Here is a 20,222-nt window from a genome sequence, read left to right as displayed (position 1 = left end):
ACACTATGGAGTCACACACGTGCACACAGAAAACACTCAAGAGATTGACATCAAACACTTGCAAGGGATAGACAGACATACATATCTATACTTGCACCCCCACAGAGAGACCAATAAAGTTATCCATCTACAAAAAACAAAGTTACTTTAGAAAAGCACTCCAAGACTTAGAACCCTTTCCTGTCAAGGAATTGTGAAAGCATTGGAGAAGGTAACCCCAGCTTCCCAACCAGCACCACAAGCAAGTTCAGCTAGTGTGTCCAGCAGAATAAGAATCAGCACTGAGGATCTGAGACTCACTTTAAAATTGGGTATCAGGGGCTGGGGTTGTGGCTCAGTGGTGGAGCACTCGCCTAGCACTCTAATCCAGGTGCCTGGGTTCAATCCTCAGCACCACATAAAAATAAAGATATAGTGTCCAACTACAACTAAAAAATAAATATTTTTAAAAAACTGGGTATCAGAGTACATCTCCAGATGATGAAGCCAAAAGTGTGGGAAGCCATCCATGAAGCTACTTGAGTGGTCCTTTACTCGGTACCGAGCCATGGGGGACTTATGTCCTTCCTTGAGAATGATCCCAGTTTTCCCATGTGTAGACTGCCCAAGGCGATCTCTGTCCCTGTTCTAGTAGTAGGATAGCTCTCCTAGCTCCTCCGTAATTGGGCATTGGATCTGGACAGCCCATCTCCTACCTTATTTGGCAAATAACATTCTATGAAAAACCTTTGATGTTCCCCCACATAAATAAAGCAAGCGCGGGCTCCAGCTCTCTCTCTGTCCAGTGTGGAAGCTGGATCACTAATATCGGAGAGCCGTCCTACCCCTGCTTTCTAAAGTTACTTCCTGTGTCCTGTGGTTTCTTTGCCATTTTCTCTTTCTTAGCTTTTATTTCACAGCCAGCTCACTGCACCAAGAGGGACCCCAATTCCATTGCCTGTGCAGGATGTGGGCAAGACAAATAAGGGGCAAGAGAATCATGTGCTCCCCATAACTGCACTGACCTCCCAAAATCATACCTCTGAGCTCCAGGTAAGGTTCACAAGCATGAAGATCTGCCAAACTGAGGTGGAAGATCTAGACAATCTTCCAAGGTGTGCTTTAACACCTTCCAGTTTTCAACATGGTAAACTGGCAATGGATGGGATCATGCAGATAATTTCCAAATTGGAAACCTAGACATGCTTATGAAAGCTTGGATCATAATTAGAGATTAGAGACTCACTTTACAGAATGACCTGATGCTTACACTTTACTGATATTAGGGTGCCCACAGAGGAGGGGGAATGGTGATCAATGTGTAGGCATAAGGGCTGGGGTGTGTAGTTCAGTAGTAAACACTTGCCTAGCATGTGCAAGGCCCCAAGTTCCATCTCCAACACCACAAAAAAGTGTTGCCATGACACCAGATGCTATAACAAATAACCTCTATGTGCTCAGTCCAATGCAGGTGTTCTCAGTGATTGCTAGTAACTTCCATGTGGTTATTCACACTTCCAGGACCTATCAATGGCTTCACAATTTCTGGGGATTTTCAAAATTGTCAACTTTGTGCTGGCAAATGGGAGAAGACAGTATGAAGTTTTACCATATTCTTAAAAAAAAAACCTGCCCTAGAAATGATCTACACATTTTAACTTCTCATATCGATGAGCATTCATCAATCCAGCAGATCCCACATGAAAAGCCTGCCTTGGAACATATTCCTGTGCTAGGCAGCCTCCTTTCATTCACTTTTATTAAAAAAAAAAAAAAAATTTAAAGGACAGGCTTTTTAAATGATGCACACCTGTAATCCCAGTGGCTTGGGAGGCTGAGAGATGATTGAGAGTTCAAAGCCAGCCTCAGCAAAAGCAAGGCACTAAGCAACTCAGTGAGACCCTGTCTCTAAATAAAATACAAAAGAGGGCTGGGGATGTGGCTCAGTGGCTGAGTGTTCAATCACCAGTACCAAAAATATAAAAAAAATTTTTAAAAAGTAAAAGGCTGGGTATATAGCTTAGTGCTTGCCTAACATGTGCAAGGCCCTGAGTTCAATCCCCAATACCTTAAAAAAAAAAAAAAAAAAAAAAAAGACCATGGACTTTATCTAACCTCAACTATGGTCTAGGGTCACTAGATCCAAAACCTCAAGGGGAAGCAGCAGAAAGGAGTTGTGGATTTTCTTCCACCAGATCCACTAACTCTTCCTCCTGCAACAGTTGCCCATGCCTGCCCACCCTCCCCTCTTTGAGAGCAAAGTGAACCTTGCTTGATTTCATAAACCCTGAGCATAAACCCACTGCAGATGAAAGACTGAACATCAACATAATTTCCCCACATTTTTTTTAATCACAGTTTTGAGGCCCCACAGTATATTAGGTCTGATGCTGGAAACACACCCGTGAATTAGACACAGCCTTTGCCTGTTTAAAAAACAGATAATTACTGACCATTTTTGTTTTTTAGTAAATTCTATATTAATAAGGTTGTGGGCATGGAGCAAAGAGGAATAAAATCACCAAATATGCTAGGTAGTGTGGGGGGATGCATTTCAATAAAAATATCGATCATTTTAGGACTGTAGTAATCCTTTTGGTTATTCATGCTGATCAGAAACCTGATCCCTGTGATAAAGTAATAGTGAAAGCTGTTTTTGTTGGGTAGCTAGGTTAAATTTAAGGATTCACATGCTAACAATAGTCCTTGAGTTGATTTCTGCCATTTACAAATCTGGGATAACTGAGTTGCTGAAGAGAGGTGGTAATAGCTTTAGTGAGGAAGAGTTCACCTTAGTCTGACACCAACTACCCAGATTCAAACCCCAGGTGAGTGAATGAATATGTATGTATTCCTCCTGCATGACCAATAATAGCACTTGATACAGGAGACGGGAACTTTTGACACAATGACAACAGAAAAGAAATCAGGCAAGGCTTTAAATGGGATGAGAAAAATGTTCAGGCTGCCTCCCCAGGCCCAAACAATGGAGGAGGCCAGCCTTTTCTCATATTTTTCCACTGTCACAAGTATAATCTTTTTTGGATGTTGATAGACCTTTATTTATATGTGGAGCTAAGAATCGAACTCAGTGCCTCACACATGCTAGGCAAGTGCTCTACCACTGAACCACTACCCCAGCCCATAAATATAATTTTTCCACTAGTCAGGAATATAATTTTTGAAAGGAATTTCTTCCATGTGAAAATTGAGGTTTGCACTCACTCACTGGTCGATTTGATTTAGTGTAGGCGCAGACTGGGCAAGAGACCCTGTCCTAAAATAAAAGGACTGGAATGTAGCTTAGAGGTAGAGAACTCCTAGGTTCAATCCCTACTAACACACACATACACAAAAGGTGGGGTGTGGAGGCACGTCCCACAGACTTAGTGGGGAGGGGTATGGGAAGATATTAGCAGATAACAGATTATGAATTAAACTTGTGAGTTTATCCGCCCCTTTGTCCCTGTGGTGGTCCCTGTTGTAAGAACTAAGTGAGTTAATATAAGTGCCTGCCCCCAGGTAAATGCTTACGATTAAGTATTAGCTGTACTTATATATATGTATGGCAACGTGGTAACATATCATAGTGCACAGTAAACGTGCTGATTTCATTTCATCTTCACAGCGGCCCGCCCCAGTTTCTTCACATTTACCTTTCCCACCCTCCTGATGGGCCCACTCTGGAAAGGATTCCCACGGGTTACCAGGAGGGCCCTTGCCTCCCAAGTGCCTGCAAGGGGGTGTCCTTAGCTTCAGCCCAAAACGCTCAGCCACCACGAGGGGGCAGCAGCGCACCGCCCAGCCGCTGCCCGTGAGCCGTGCACATTGTGGGGCCCGCAGTCTCTCCGGCGGCCTGGGCCGGGACTCCAGTTTAGCGAGCGAACTTCATTCCCAGAGAACCACGCGACATCTCAGCCTCTTCTAGCTCAAAGAGGAGAAGTCTCCCCCAACTTCCAGAGACGCTAGGGGTGGGGGGTGGGTGGAGCGATTCGGCTGCGTGCCGGACGGCGCAGGCGCGGAGGGCCCACGGAATCCTGTGGACCCGAGTACGGAGGCACCAACGTCCTGGAGGCGGCGCTACAACTGACTTCTGGCCGCAGTGAAAGGCGGCAGATGACCTCAACTTTAGGCCTTGAGCTTGCTGGGCCGCTTTCCTGTCCCCCTACTTTTCTTGCATCTCAGTAGCTTTCCCCGGCTTTTGCTCGACCCTCAAGGTGGTCAGTGCGCAAGAGGAACCGTTTTAGAGAGGAAAAAAAAAATTCCATTTCTTTTTTTTATACTAGTAATTTTATTATATGATTACTTATTTTAGCTGTAATACTATATTAAGAATCAGTGAATGACATTTTATTTTACCAAGAACAATCCCAGTTGCGGCAGCATGTTCAGTGACAATCATTTAGTCCTGCAGCCACCACATGCCTATTTCAGATAATCAGGAAGTCATCATCCAAGCTTGACCCACATGATGGTTACCTCTACGGGCTCAGGCTGTATGACGTAGAAACAAGACACGTTTTCTTTTCCAGTAAATACTTTTTGTCATACATCCCCCCAAGTAATCTTACTTATATAATGTACAAAATTGTAACTTTTTAGCCGTAAGAGTTGTCTCAAGTAGCTTTCATTTTGGAAAGTAATAAAGGCCTCAGACAGCAGCAAAATGATACTCTGGACTTGGAACTTTTTTTTTTTTTTAATATTTCTTTTTTAGTTGTTGTAGTTGGACACAATACCTTTATTTTATTTATTTTTATGTGGTGCTGAGGATCGAAGCCAGCGCCTTGCTGGCTAGCCCAGCATTCTATCCCTGAGCCACAACCCCAGCCCCTGGACTTGGTACTTTTGAGTTTTCATTTTTGTTTGGAATACCAATTTAAATTTTTTTTTTTTTTAAAGAGAGAGAGTGGGGGAAAGAGAGAGAGAGAGAGAGAGAGAGAGAGAGAGAGAATTTTTTAATATTTATTTATTTTTCTTAGTTCTTGGCGGACACAACATCTTTGTTTGTATGTGGTGCTGAGGATCGAACCGGGCCGCACGCACAACAGACGAGCGCGCTACTGCTTGAGCCACATCCCCAGCCCCCAATTTAAAATTAAAACAAAATGATTCCCACATTATCCTCATGTAGGAAGTCTTTTTATGTACATATTAACACAAGACAGAAATGTCAAATTGTGCCTTTTTTTTTTTTTTTTTTTTGGCAAATCACAGAAAATAGTGCCATTGGAAACAAAAACATTTGCTTTAGTGTTTCATAGCTGAAGACACTGATGACTTTCAAATTTTCTCATCTCCTTCTTCCACATCTTTCAATTTGAGTACTTCCAAAGAACCTTTCCCGTTTCTTTCCTTTTTTATTAGCTCACCAATTTCTCAGAAGCAGCCTGGGTCAATAAGACACAATTTCTAGCCGCTGGCTCTAGTCTTGCTTTCTATAACCTTGATCAACGACTTGAGCTTTTCCTTCAGCTTCTTCCCTTCATTCACTGGAATGAACCAAAGCCTCCTGTCCACACGTTTGATCTTCATTTCCCCCTTCAGCTACTTTATCACTTACAAAGCCTGCTATTCCGTACTCTTGCTGAGTTTGACTGAATAGTGGATGTCCTTCATACCTCTCTCAACAAGGATAAGGGTGTATGGCCTCTTTGTTTCTGGGTTGACACATTTGTCTGCCACAGTATCCCTAAACATCTGCTCCAGCTGTGTGTGCCTTTATCTGATATCTGAACCTCTCTGTTAGTCAAAATCTGCTTACAGATTTCAGTTTGGTCATATGTTCCAAATGCACTAATGAGATCTTCCTTCTTTGCAACCTGACCTTTAGAAACATTTACAAACACTCAGTAGGTTTGCAGGATATCATCCAAGGTCTTTTTCCACGCTGTTGCGCGCCTGAACCTTGTTCTTGAAGCAGGCGATCTCAAAGCACTTACCTGAGCGCTTATAGAGAACTACTGCCACGTTGGTCAGGCGGATTTGGTTGGTGGGGTGAGGATGGACATATCGGCCGCTCACAATCACACAGGCCCCATTTCCCTCTTGATTCTCCTTCACAATGGAGACGTTTTAGAACAAGTTTTATTTATTTTGGTACAGGGGATTGAACCCAGGGGCACTTTAACCTCTTTACATACATCCCCATCCCCACCCCTTTTGTGTGTGTGTGGGCACCAGGGATTGAACTCAGGAGCATTCGACCACTGAGCTGCATCCCCAGCCCTATTTTTTTATTATATTTTTTATTTTTATTTTTTTTAGAGACAGAGTCTCAATGAATTGCTTAACGACTCGCCATTGTTGAGGCTGGATTTGAACTCGGGATCCCCCTGTCTCAGCCTCTCTGGGATTACAGGCCAAGCCATCATGTCCAGCCCTTTTTTATTTTGAGACAGGGTCCCACTAAATAGTTGAGACTGGCCTTGAACTAACTTGAGATCCTCCTACCCCAGCTTGAGAGTTACTGGAGTTACAAACTTGGACCACCTGGCCCAGCAAGGAATGGGTCTTTCCAATACCCATAACCCAGTTTCAGTAAATGTCAACATATGGCCAATCTTATTTTGTTCATTCCTCCTAACCCCATTATTTAAATCAAATCTCAGGCAACATAACATCTCATCCAGATTTTATATGTATTTTTTTTTTTCACCAGGGATTGAACCTACAGGCATTTAACCACTGAGTCACATCCCCAAACCATTTTTTTTTTTAAAGATAGAGTGAGAGAGGGAGAGAGAGAGAGAGAGAGAATTTTTCAATATTTATTTTTTAGTTAGCGGCGGACACAACATCTTTGTTTTGTATGTGGTGCTGAGGATTGAACCCCGGCTGCACGCATGCCAGGCGAGCACGCTACCACCTGAGCCACATCCCCAGCCCCTAAACCATTTTTAATTTAAGACAGGGTCTTGCTAAATTGCTGAGACTGGCTTTTACTTGCTATCCTCCTGCCTCAGCCTCCTGAGCTGTTGGGATTACAGCCCAGCTAAAATTGAAAAGTGTGAAGGAGACTTAGTCATTGCTCCGCTAAATAGTTTTTTATTTCTCTATCTTAGCTTACTACAGGCAATTATGCTTAGAACAGAAGCCAAAGGGAAACTGTTCCCCAAAGCTCTGGTCCCTGGTGCCATGAGGATGCCAATGAACCTGAAGAACCAGATTTACCGCATAACTTTGGCCCTCAAGCCTGACTAAACATAAATGTGCATATCTTTACCAACCTTCCACCTTGGTTCTTCCACCATTTAATGCTTCAGTGGGTTTTTTTTTTTTTGGGGGGGAGGGGGGAACACCAGGGATTGAACTCAGGGGCACTCTACCACTAAGCCACATCCCCAGCCCTATTTTGTATTTTATTTAGAGACAGGGTCTCACTGAGTTGCTTAGCGCCTCGCTTTGCTGAGGCTGGCTTTGAACTCTCGATCCTCCAGTCTCAGCTTCCTGAGCCACTGGGATTACAGGCTTGCACCAGCAAGCCTGGCTGCTTCTGTGGGTTTTGGAAAGGCAGAATGGCTGTGACAGAATGTAAACTAGTGGGTATAAAGAAGTCGAAGGAGACCCAGTGATGTTTGACCTCAAACTGGAAGAGATACTGTTGATTTAGGAAAGAGTGGGTTTGGGAGAAAGGTCAGGAGCTCAGTTTAGGATGTGTGAAGCCTGAGAACCTACACTGCCCCAGGATGAAGGATGTAGGAGTCTGGAGTTCAGAGGCTGTGTTTGGGCTGAAGATGGAAATTTGGATGTTGATAGCCTCAAGACAGAGTAATTTATGGCTTGAGTGGGACAGACAGGAAGACCAAAACCTAAGGCTTGGGGATGCCCAGGATTAAGAAATCAAGGAGACAGTATAAATATAATGCACCAAAAAAAAAAAAAAAAATTGGAAAAAATCAGGAAGACAGAACTAGAGAACGTAACTGTCCTGGATAGTGACTGCTATGAGAAAGTGCAATTAGTTCTGAGATCATAAAACTGACAGCCTCATCTAGTCTTAAGGAGGGGCACAGAGACAAAAGGAGGGCTCCAGGCAGTGGGCACAGCAGTGCAAAGGCCTGGCAACAAGAAGTAACAGAGCCTAAGGACAAGACAGAGGACTAAAGCTGCTCTGTCTGCCAGGGAGGGGTGTGGTGAGAAGGAAATCCAGATTAGTCATCACCAAAAGATTTATCATCAGCCAAGCCCAGGATTAGACCTGGTCCTGCCACCCTCTGTGACCTGCCTTTCAGAGCCTCCATTTTCTCTCCTGTTACATCTTGACTCATACAAAAAGCTTGAAAGCTTGCATAGCAGTTGCCTTGGCTTCGCCCCAGCAAGCCTCAGGAAGCATTAGCTGCAACTGCAGTCTGTGTTCTGTGATCTTGTTATTTGAACTATTATTGTATTAATTATATTATTGAAGAGTCATTGCATAAAGGTAGTGGTTAAAGATACAGGCTATGGAGCCTAGCTATTTGGGTTTAACCTCAGTTTACTTATCTGTAAAATGGGGATAATAAATAGCATCCATCCTATAGGACTACTGTGAGGACAAACAAGCTAATATACATGAAATGCTTACAAGAGTGCTAGTCAGTTGTTTGTTTGTTTTGAGGGGGGTATCAGGGATTGAATCTAGGGGCACTCAGCCACTGAGCCACATCCCCAGCACTAGTTTGTGTTATTTAGAGACAGGGTCTCACTGAGGTGCTCAGCACCTCACTGTTGCTGAGGCTGGCTTTGAACTTGTTGTGATCCTCCTGTTTCAGCCTCCTCAACCACTGGGATTACAGGCTTGCACCACTGCACCTGGCCAGTTGTTTGTTTTTGTCAGTATTATTTAAGGATGAGCAAGAGTCAACCAGCTGGGAGTCCAACTGGGCTCTAGGTTACAGGAACAGCATGGGCACACACAGGCTAACAGCTGTCATTTTCTATGTTTATCACTTAATTCTGATAGGGGCCTACTAGAGTGGAAGTAGCAACCCATGCTCCCATTTCACAGATGAATTGATTGTTCAGAGGCATCAAGTCAGTTTTGGGGTTGCACAGTTATTATAGGGTTAAGCCAAAGTTCAAATTGAAACCTACCCAACCTTCAGGAGACAGTCTAAGTGCCATATAGACTGCTGAGGAACCCAGAAAAATAACTGGGCACACATAAGTTGGAGGTCCAAATTGTAGGGCAAAAAGGCCTCTAAAGGCGACATCAGCCAGTAGCACTAGCCCATGCCAGTATTCCCAGAGACTCAGGAAACTGAGGCAGGAGGATCCAAGTTCAAAGCCAGCCTCTGTAATGTACGGAGGCCCTAAGCAATTTAGTGAGACCCTACTCAAAATAAAAAGTAAAAAGGGCCGGTAGCTGGAGCACACCTGTAATCCCAACGGCTCTGGAAACGGAGACAGCAGGATCCTGTGTTCAAAGCTAGTTTCAGAAAGGGCGAGACGCTGAGCAACTGAGCGAGACCCTGTCTCTAAATAAAATATAAAATAGGACTGGGGATGTGGCTCAGTGGTGGAGTGCACCTGAGTTCAATCTCCGGTACCAAAAAAACAAAAACAAAAACAAAAACAAAAAAAAACAAAAAAAGGAGTGGGTGGGGATATAGCTCAGTAGTAGAGCCCCCCTGGGTTCAATTCCCAGCTTAATAAAAAATAAAATAAATAAATAAATAAATAAAGGCATCAGTTGTAGTCTCAAATGTACCTTCAGGGTCCTTGGAACATATGTACTCAGAAAACTGGCCAAGGCCAAAGGCCTTCCTGTATCCGAGCTTTCTTTAGAGACTGTCAGACTGAAGGCGACACTTTAGTGTCATTCACGGGGAAAAAAAAGAAAAAAAATGGAGATCCACGGAGCAGCAAAATTCAGTCTGCCTTTGCCCTTGCCACAGTTGCGAGTGTCTGTCCCCAGCTTGCGAGCCAAACAAAACTGGGGGCCTCTAGGTGCTGTTTGTCGCAAAAAAGTCAGGATAGGGGCTACTTGTTGTGCCTCTTTTGGAACGGACTGAACGAGTGAAGTCAGGCCTCGGGGCGAAAATTCACAGGACGCGGGGAAGGTTACCTTGGAGCTCCAGTTCGTTCACGCTGAGCAGTGAGAGAAGGCTCAGCACCTGTCTGGGCGAGGTTTGAACCTCAGCACGGGAAACCTGCTGGGCTGAGCTACTGCAGGGCAGCCCGTTACCTTAGGGCGAGGCCGCCGCGCGCAGGCGCAGTTTTCAATGCCGGCTCTAGGACCGCGCGGATGACGCCCTGGCGCCTAGCAGTGTCTACGGCGAAAGCTGCGGCCTGAGTCATGGGCCCCGCCCTCCGGAGCCGGACGCAGCGGGAGGCCCGGGAGTAGCAGACCACAGACTACCCGACCGCCGGACTTGTAAGTGAGGCGGTGACCGCCGGGCCCAGACCCCCACCCCTGCATACTGCAATTCTGAGTTCAGCAGCCCCCAGACCCAGCGAGACCCTAAAGCCCCGGCTTCAGGGGCCCGAGGACCCATTATCTCAGATTCCAACCCCTAGGCCTGATCTATCCTCATTTTCCCGTCCGGCGGACTCCTCCCCATCCTCGGTCTCAGGATCTAAAATACAAGCCCATAGGTTTGAGGTGCACCCCTTAAATTCTCCCTTGGGGCGTCCAGACCACGGTCTAGGATCCATGCCCCCAGTTCCAGTGCGGATCTTGATATCCCGGGCCTCGAGACTCACAGCTCTGACTTCGGACGCGAACCCTCAGACCCAGGGTGACTTTGTAGTCCCGTTGCCGAGAGTAACCAATTGCACAAAGCCACTTTCGGAATTTCCTAAACCCTCGCCCCCGGTGGCCTCCGGGCCAAGGGTCCCCGATCCGCGAGCTCGACTCGCCGAAGACCCCCAGGTTCAATTCCGGGGCTCTGGATCTCAGATTCGAACGCCCAGACACACCGGGTACCACTGCCACCACCAGGGGACGCCATCTGGAGACCCCGCGGCAGACCTGTGCCCATCCCCTTAACGATGTCTATACACGCACTCAACCCAAAGTCCCTCAAGCTCGACAGGTACCTTTTAGACCCACGGCTTCAAACCTGACCCTTCTTCCTCCCTACCCCACCCAAAGGAAAACCACCCTCTGTCAGAAGCCCAGACCCCTTAGGATCGGTCTCCACCCCGAGGCCTCAGATTCTTCTCCTAGGAACTGCAGCCGGAAATGCGTATTTTTGTGGGAGAGGGAGGATTCAGGGGCGAGGCAGCTACCTGACCCCCTTCTCCCCTTCAGGAGCCAGTCGCAGTCATGTTCCTGGTTAACTCGTTCTTGAAAGGCGGAGGCGGCGGCGGCGGAGGAGGAGGCGGGGGCCTAGGTGGGGGCCTGGGGAATGTGCTCGGAGGCCTGATCAGCGGCGCCGGGGGCGGCGGCGGCGGCGGAGGAGGAGGAGGTGGAGGCGGTGGAACTGCCATGCGCATCTTGGGCGGAGTCATTAGCGCTATCAGGTGAGGCGGGGTCTGGAGGGGCGTGGTCCAACACGAATAGAATGGGATAAACCTGGAGAGTGGTCCGGGCGCTTGAATTAGGGTGGGCTGGCCTGGGCAGAAAGATGGCCTTAAGAAGAGGGCCCTAATGAGGCTGATGTCACCTTGTGGGAGTGGGGCTTGTCATGGGCGTAGTTCCCTTATGGGGGTCAATACTTGTGGGCTCTAAGGGGGCCGGTCTGTTGCTGGTGGGGGAGGGGAGGACTTAATGGACGGCGCAGCATTTATTAGATAATCTTGAAATTAAAGTTCTAGAGGAAAACCAATGAGTCTGGATGACACTTAGTAGGGGCGGTACTTGACATAGGTAAAATCTGCTGTCCTAGGTGAGTTAGTGGGCCCAGGAGAGGTCAGGATCTAATGGAATAGGGGAAATGGCCAAGAAGGAGCTGGGCCTGTTAGAGAACTGGTTGCATTCACAGAGAAAAATGCCCTGGCAGGGTGGGGCAGGTTGTCTGTTGATGCCTAATTAGCCTTCATCAACAAGCAGTGACCTCTCAAAGCGACAGAGCCTAACGGATCTGGGTTAGGATGCTGGGAAAACAGACATTCAAAAGTGATGGAGAAGGGTCCTGGGAAGATAGGACCTGAGGAGGATTAAGCCCTGGGAAGCAGGGGCAGAGCCTTTGTGAAAAGAGTCTTTGAAGGGGTGTTGTGAATGAAGTGGGCAGGATTTCAGGTTGATAATTGAGTGGGACCAAGATGATTCTGACATCTGCCATTGGATGGATGTGCCTTGGCAGGAATGGATTCCACGTGGGGGTGGGACTGTGGGATGTGGCTGGCCTGATGGAGTGAGAGGAGAGGCAGAACTAGGGATCTGTGGATTGGGATAGGTGAAGACAGGAACAGATGAAGATGAAGGGACCAGGTAAGGCGGGTGGGAGGTTGGGATTTCGGGGGTTGGCGTTGGAGATTCTGAGGGCTTTGCCCGTTGGAGGCCCCGCCCCCCGCACTAACTCCTTCTTGTCTCCTCTTAGCGAGGCGGCTGCACAGTACAACCCCGAGCCTCCGGTAAGCGGCCCTCCACAACCAGAGACCCCGCTTCTTCTGGGCTTTTTCCATCCCTGTTCCTATAAATAAGCCTCCCCTCCCCCTCTTATGAAATTTCTCTGTCATTAAGTCCCTCCCTTGCCAAGTCCCCAAACTAGCCATGGGTTTCAGCCGTGCCACATATACTTCCTGTTCACTAACCACTGCTTGTCCTCTGATCTTTAGGCTGCCTGGCCCACTCACTTTCTCACCATCAGTGCTTGGGTATGGGGAGCCAAGGTACCCTTCCCCATATCTCCTCTGAGATCTTCTCCCTCTGCAGCCCCCGCGCACCCATTACTCCAACATTGAGGCCAACGAGAGTGAGGAGGTCCGGCAGTTCCGGAAACTCTTTGCCCAACTGGCTGGAGATGTAAGTAACCTGGGGACCCGGCTCTGTCCTAATCCTTCCATGTCTTTCCCTTGGACTCTTCTTGTACACATATATTTGATTGACAATCCCAAAGTTCTCGTTCTCCTTCATAACCCATCCAGACCCCTTTCATTCTTCCCCTGACGTGCCCCTAATTTCTGCCCTCAGGATATGGAGGTCAGTGCCACGGAACTCATGAACATTCTCAACAAGATCGTGACCCGCCGTGAGTGTCCAGGGTCAATGCATGGGGCAGGTTTAGAGGCCTAGGTGCTGGGGTGGCTGTGATCTGTGGCCTCTAATCTTTAGCATGTTCCCCACAGACCCTGATTTGAAAACTGATGGTTTTGGCATTGACACATGTCGAAGCATGGTGGCTGTGATGGATGTATCCTTTTGGGCTCAGACTAGGGAAGGACATGGAAAAAGAGGGAATTTCTTTTCTCTCTTTCTTTCCTTTTTTTTTCTCTCTCCTTCTCTCCCCTACCCTTTCTTTCTTTCTTTCTTGAACCCAGGGATTCTTTACCACTGAGCTACATCCAACCTTTTGCATTTTTTGAGACAGGGTCTTGCTAAGCTGCTTTGAGCTTCACTAAGTTGCTGAGATGGCCTTGAACTTATAATCCTCTTGCCTCAGCCTCCTGAGTTGCTGAAATTACAGGTGTGCATCACCAGGCCTGGGTTAAGGGGAATTTTCTGAGAGTATGTTTGGGACAGCTTTCATACCCAGTGACATGAACTTTCATATATCAGAAAATACCCCAGAGACACGTAGCAATAAATAATGTCACCTGGCACTTAGGTTAATGGTCTGCACCTCACAGACACCCTGGTGGATGGGGAAATTATTATACTACATTTTATAAGTAAGGAAACTGAGGCTCAAAGAGAAGCAAACATTTGTCTGAAGTTATAAAGAAGAGTAAATGAGAGAATAGGAATTTGGACACAGGACTTTTGAGCTTGAGAATCCAAGCTGATAACACTTACATGTACGTAAATTCACAACACATGCCATATACCACATATGATGTGGTATATGAAGGCATATACACAGAAATGCATGTGGGCTAGTGATGTAACTCAGTGGTACAGTGCTTTCTTACCATACATGAGTCCCTGGATTCAATCTTCAGCACTACAAAAACAAACCAACAAAAAAATATATGACCACACATGGGCCAGTCACTAGCTGATCTTGGGTACAGGCACACCTAGAACATAGGGCAATATAGAAATATGAATTCACATCATGATCATACATATATTCCATAGGGTGAAACAATACCAGCTCTACTTCTTAGCAAGTTCCTGACCCTCTCTGTGCCTTAGTTTTCCTGCCTGCAAAATGGGCACAGTAGTGCATATCTGTAAACCGAACTACACCAGAGGCTGAGGTAGGAGGATTATAAATTCAAGGCCAGCTTCAGCAATTTAGTGAGACACTGACTCAAAATAAATAAAAGGATTGGGGGCATAGTTCAATGGTAAAGCCCTTCTGGGTTCAATCCCATCAGCTGTTACTGTGTTCTGACTCTGACTTTTCAGTTTTGAATCTGTTTTCTTCTCTGGAAGTAATCCAGGTAGGGCTAGGGTTCTGAGGACTTAGTGAGAAAAGTGATGTTCCTGAATAGCTTACCACAATATCTGGAATATACTAAGTAACTTAATAAGTCTTAACCATTGTTGTTATTTGAGAATTTATTAAATGCCAGGCTAAGGGCTTTATATCAATATCTCATTCAGTTTTTGGGGGGGGTGTGTGTGTGTGTGTGTGAGAGAGAGAGAGAGAGAGAGAGAGAGAGAGACTGGGGAGTGAACCCAGGGCCTCACACATGCTTGGCAAGTGCTCTACCATTGAGCTACATTCCTAACAGATACTTGTTATAACCTTAGTTCCTTAAAATTTTAAGATACTAGGGGTTTTTTATTTCTGTTTTTTGGTACTAGGGATTGAGCCCAGGGGCATTTTACCACTGGGCTGTATCCCCGGCCCTTTTTTAATATTTTGAGACAGGGTCTTGCTAAATTACTGAGTGCCTCGCTAAATTGCTGAAGTTGGCTTGAACTCATGATCCTTGTGCCTCAGCCTCCTGAGTTTTGGGATTACAGGCATGCGCTACCATGCCTGTTTTTTACATGTCCTAACACATATTAAATCAAGGTACTATCTAAAATTTTATAAACCAGGCACAGTGGCACACACCTATAATCCCAGTGACTCAGGAGGTAGGCAGGAGATTCCAAGTTCAGGCTAGCCTGGGCATCTTAGGGAGACCCTATCTCAAAATAAAATGTAAAAGGCTGGGGATGTGGCTCAATGGTAGAGCATTTGCCTGGCTTGATCTTAGTACTGGGGGGAAATGGGACAGAGAGTGCTAGGGATATACATCAGTGGTCGGTCTAGTGTTTGCCTACCATACATGAGGGCATAGGGTGGCTGTGATCTCTGGCCTCTGATCTTCAACCTGTTCCTCCACAGATCCTAATCTGAAAACTGATGGTTTGGCATTGACACGCCATAGCATGATGTCGATCATATAGATAAATGAGGACATAATTCTTTTTAGGTGAAGAATTCGTAATTTGAAGAAGCACAATATAATATCCCATGGTTATGTTAAAAGAGAGTCTTTGGGATATAGCTCAATGGTAAAGTGCCCTTGGGTCTAATCCCTAATATCACGCGTGTGCACGCGCGCGCGCACGCACACACACACACACACACATACATATACACACACACACAGAGTCACCAAAAAAAAGAGAGAGAGAGAGAGAGAGAGAAAGATGTGTAGATAAAATGAAAAATAAAACCACACCCCATGTGACATGATGGATGTTGAATGGGAGCTGACATTTTAGTCCAGGTTCCTGAATTTATAATATTGTCATGTGTCTAGGGCATATAGTATGTATATCTATGTACAGCTGTCATGGTGTTCTTAACAACCTCTTGCCAGAGTGACACCACAGGCAAGCTGGGCTTCGAGGAATTTAAGTATCTGTGGAACAACATAAAAAAGTGGCAGGTGAGTGGCAGTCTTTTGAAATTTCCTAGCACCCAAGACCCCCAATCCATGGAAGCACCATGTCCCATGATGCTCAATCAGACCCTATCCTATCTCCACAGGCCATATACAAACAGTTTGACTTTGACAGATCAGGGACCATCTGCAGCTCTGAACTCCCAGGGGCCTTTGAGGCAGCAGGTAGGGCCACCAGGAACATGGTGGTGTTGGAGGTGGGATTGATGAGGTAGTTGAATCCTGGGAATTAGAGTAGGTTGGGCCACATGGCCTTCACACCTAAGAGACTGAACCATTTTCAGGATTCCGCCTGAATGATCATCTCTACAACATGATCATCCGGCGCTACTCTGATGAGGAAGGAAACATGGATTTTGACAACTTCATCAGCTGCTTGGTCAGGCTGGATGCCATGTTCCGTGAGTAACACTCCAGCTCTCTTCTCGGGCAGGGATTTGTTCAAGGTCTGTTCTCCAAAGTTTCCTCTAAGCCTGACTTTGAGCTGTGCAGTGGTAGGGGCAGAGCAGTGATGGAAACAGCCCCAGTTCCTGTCCTTACACAGCTTATATTCCACTAGTAAGCCACAAGCAGTGACAGTTGAGACTGGTACTGCTGGGATGGGGCGCCTTTTCAGAGTGATCAGGATTATGAGGGGAAGCTCAGGGGAGAGTGTGGTCAGATTGTGCTTGGGGGTAGCCCCAGGGAGTGCTTTTCACAATGAGGAGGTACCTGAGACAGCCCCCGGGAGTAAGGGAGGGATGAAGAAAAATGAATGTAGTGAGAGAGTAGGGAGCAGTGTTGCAAGCCAAGGAAACAGTCTGTGTAAAGGCTTTGAAGGGAAAGAGGAAATAGTGCTTTGGGTGCTTTTTTGGTAGATTCTTAGTTCAAAGCATGATGAAGAGCGGGTAGTTGAGGGGGACACGGGAATAGGAGGGTCGGTAGGAAGTAGGGACTAGGTCATGAGGGCTTGCTTTTCTTTCTTTCTTTTTTTTTTTTGGTACTGGAAGTCAAACCTGGGACCTTGCACATACTAAGTACATGCTTTACCACTGAGCTATACCCAGCCTTTTTTGGGGGGAGGGCGGGTACTGAGGATTTAACTTAGGGGCATTTGACCACTGAGCCACAACCCCAGCCCTGGTTTTCTTTTGTATTTTATTTAGAGAAAGTGTCTCACTGAGTTGCTTAGCACCTCATTTTTTGCTGAGGCTGACTTTGAATTCGCTATCCTCCTGTCTTAGCCTCCCAAGCCACTGGGATTACAGTTACGTGCCACTGTACCCAGTGACACCCAGCCTTTTATGAGCATTAATGTACTGAATCCTTAAGACATTCCTGTAGAAGTAGAAATTATTATCCTTATTATTATTATTATTATTTTTTTTTTTTTAGAGAGAGAGAGAGAATTTTTTAAATATTTATTTTTCAATTTTCGGTGGACACATCTTTATTTTTTATTTTATATGGTGCTGAGGATCGAACCCAGCACCCCGCGCATGCCAGGCGAGCGCGTTACCACTTGAGCCACATCTCCAGCCCATATTATTTTTTTTGTAAATATTTTTAGTTGTTTGACTTTATTTTATTTATTTATTTTTTAGATGGTGCTGAGGATCAAACCCAGTGCCTCACATATGCTATGCAAGTATTCTACCACTGAGCTACAACCCCAGCCCTACTGTCCTTATTTTATGGAGGAGGAACCTAGGATTCAGGGAAGCAAAATTGTATAACTGCAGCCACTCAGCTAGGAAGTTGGAAAATCAGAATTTGAACTTGGGTCTGTCTGAGATCTGAACTGAATAGAGTGAGAGGATGCAGGAGCAAGGGGCATGATCAGGCCATGCAGGGCTGTGAATGCCAAGTCCAGGGGTGACTAGACTCTACCAGTGACATTGGAGAGCTTTGACAAGTTTTAGGAGAGAGACAGGCTCAGGTTTGGCTTTAGGAAGATCCTTTGGCCTCCCAAGAGCCCAGGGTAGACAATGCATTAAGAATTGAAAGAGGCTAGGTGCAGTGGTGCATGCCTGCAATCCCAGTGATGCGGGAGGCCAGGGCAGGAGGATCATGAACTCAAAGCTAATCTCAGCAATTTAGTCAAGCCCTAAGCAACTTAGTGAAGACCTTTTCAAAATAAAAAATAAAAGGGCTCACTCGGGATGTGGCTCAGTGGTTAAGTGCCCCTGGGTTCAATTCCTGGTACCAAAAAAAAAAGATTGAAAAAGAAAAAGTAGAAGATAGAGGGAGTGGACACCATCCTGGGCAACTTAGCAAGGCCTGTTTCAAAATGAAATATAAAAGGCTGAAAGTATAATTTATCTCAGTGGTAGAGAGCCCCTGGGTTCAGTCCTCAGTACTACCGAGAGAGAGAGAGAGAGAGAGAGAGAGAGAGAGAGAGAGCGAGAGAGCCCAAGAAATGGCCCTTGGATTTTCTAGCAAGAAGACCAGTAGTAACTGCGATGAGTGCAGTGTCCAGGACACCATGTGTGTAGATGCCTGCCTGGTGACGCTGTGAGTGATGTGAGTGGGGGAAGAGATAATGTGGCCCATGTTTGCATCAGTTTAACTGTAGGTAGGAGCCTAGAGTCAGCTTCAGCAGTGGGGATCACACCAGATTTTGGGGGCAGGAATTGGAGTCTGCAGAGACTCCCCAATATCCTGTTGGTGGAGACTGGAGAGAATGGAGCATAGATGTTAGTGGGAGGCTTGGGGTTCCAGTCCCAATTTCTTCCCTTTCTTTTTTTTTTTTTTTAAGAGAGAGGATTTTAGTATTTATTTTTTAGTTTTCGGCGGACACAACATCTTTGTTTGTATGTGGTGCTGAGGATCGAACCCGGGCCGCACGCACGCCAGGCGAGCGCGCTACCGCTTGAGCCACATCCCCAGCCCTCTTCCCTTTCTTATTTTGTGACCCAGAGCATGTCACTTCACTTCTCTGTACTTCATTTTTAAATGACAATCACTGGGCTTGATGGTACATGACTGGGGAGACTAAAGAAGGAGGATTGCAAGAAGGAGGCCAGCCTGGGCAACATAGGGAGTCCCTGCCTAAAAAAAAAAAAAAAGGATTCGGGATGTAGCTCAGTGGCAGAGTGGCCCTGCTCAATCTCCAATACTAACCACTTATCTCACAGAATTGGATTCAATGAGTTAATATATGAGAAACACTTTGCACAATGTTTGGCACAGAGTAAATGAGCCAGCTATGACTTTTTTATCATCCCATTGAGTAGTATATCATTATCCTAATCTCCCCATCCCCCATATAAAAGTATCCTTTCTTTCTCCTTCAGGTGCCTTCAAATCTCTTGACAGAGATGGCTCTGGACAAATCCAGGTGAACATCCAGGAGGTAAGAATCCCCTTCCTTAGGTGTGGGTACTAAGGGAGACTCTGTATACCAGAGCCCTGTATACCAGCTCAGAACTCTTCCCCCCCTTTCTTATTTTCCCGACAATCCCTGAGTATAGGCAGAGAAGGGGGTCTGGTATTCTGGGGTTCCCTGCTCCTCACTCTGTGCCTTTCTCTCTCCAGTGGCTACAGCTGACTATGTATTCCTGAATGGCAATCCCAGACCTGTCCCCTTACTGCCTCGCCATCGGAGCCACCCCAGATCCTGGGTTTCTCCCAAGGCCCAGCCTGTCTGCAGTCACTTCTTCATAGGTCCTGCTACCCACAGACCTTTCCTTCACCCAGTCCTTGAAACCCAGTTTCTTCGGCAATAACCAGGGCCCACCATGCCCCAACATGCCATACCCTGAGTGTTACCCCAGCTCTAAGACATTCTAGTATGTTCTGCCCAAGGGTCGCCCCACCCCTACCACACCCATCTCACACACTCTCCATTACCTCTTTCCTATATCTGTGCCAAGCCAAATACTCAAGTGGCTTCCATGCCCCAAGGCCCTGTCTCAGTTCTGAGAAGATCACTCCAGTTCCCACACACCCTGGCACACTCATTCAAATTACCACCCAAGCAGCCAAATACTCCAGGCCATTGCAGGCCTGCACACCCCAGTGCCTTTGCCTGTATTCTGCTTACAGCCTGCCAGGCCCAGGAGGAAATAAATGTATCTCAGTTGCTGCTCCCTATTCGATCTGCCTCCTGTTCTGGGAGTCGAGGGGTGGCTTGGGCTCTGGGGAAGAGAAAGTCTTTGGGAGTAGGATAGGTGGGATAGGGTGGTTTTGTCTATCTCCATGCCTATCCTCAAGATCTGCATATCACCCAGAGCCTGGTTCTTGCAGAGAATCCCACACAGGCCCTATGGAGCCTGAGGCTGGGACCCAAAAGCCCAAGTAGTCTCTGCTTCTCCTTCCAGAGC

General features: G+C 46.5%; 1 protein-coding gene and 1 pseudogene across 1 annotated transcript; one reads left to right on the top strand and one right to left on the bottom strand.

The window, feature by feature from the left end:
• Window positions 1-5,262: 5,262 nt before the first annotated feature.
• Window positions 5,263-10,260, bottom strand: LOC143383194 (ribosome maturation protein SBDS pseudogene; annotated as a pseudogene).
• Capns1 (calpain small subunit 1) lies at window positions 10,250-19,992 on the top strand. The gene is made up of 11 exons (XM_076837736.2): window positions 10,250-10,336; window positions 11,216-11,427; window positions 12,447-12,480; window positions 12,782-12,871; window positions 13,040-13,097; window positions 13,195-13,259; window positions 15,835-15,903; window positions 16,005-16,083; window positions 16,203-16,319; window positions 19,194-19,252; window positions 19,435-19,992. The coding sequence occupies exons 2-11, from the start codon at window positions 11,231-11,233 to the stop codon at window positions 19,459-19,461; spliced, it is 795 nt and encodes a 264-aa protein (XP_076693851.1). The 5' UTR covers window positions 10,250-10,336; window positions 11,216-11,230; the 3' UTR covers window positions 19,462-19,992.
• Window positions 19,993-20,222: the final 230 nt, after the last annotated feature.

The sequence above is a fragment of the Callospermophilus lateralis genome, chromosome 18 (genome assembly GCF_048772815.1).
Source record: "Callospermophilus lateralis isolate mCalLat2 chromosome 18, mCalLat2.hap1, whole genome shotgun sequence".
NCBI lineage: Eukaryota > Metazoa > Chordata > Mammalia > Rodentia > Sciuridae > Callospermophilus > Callospermophilus lateralis.
Note: the sequence above shows the minus strand (reverse complement) of the source record. Positions and strands in the feature narration are given on the sequence as shown.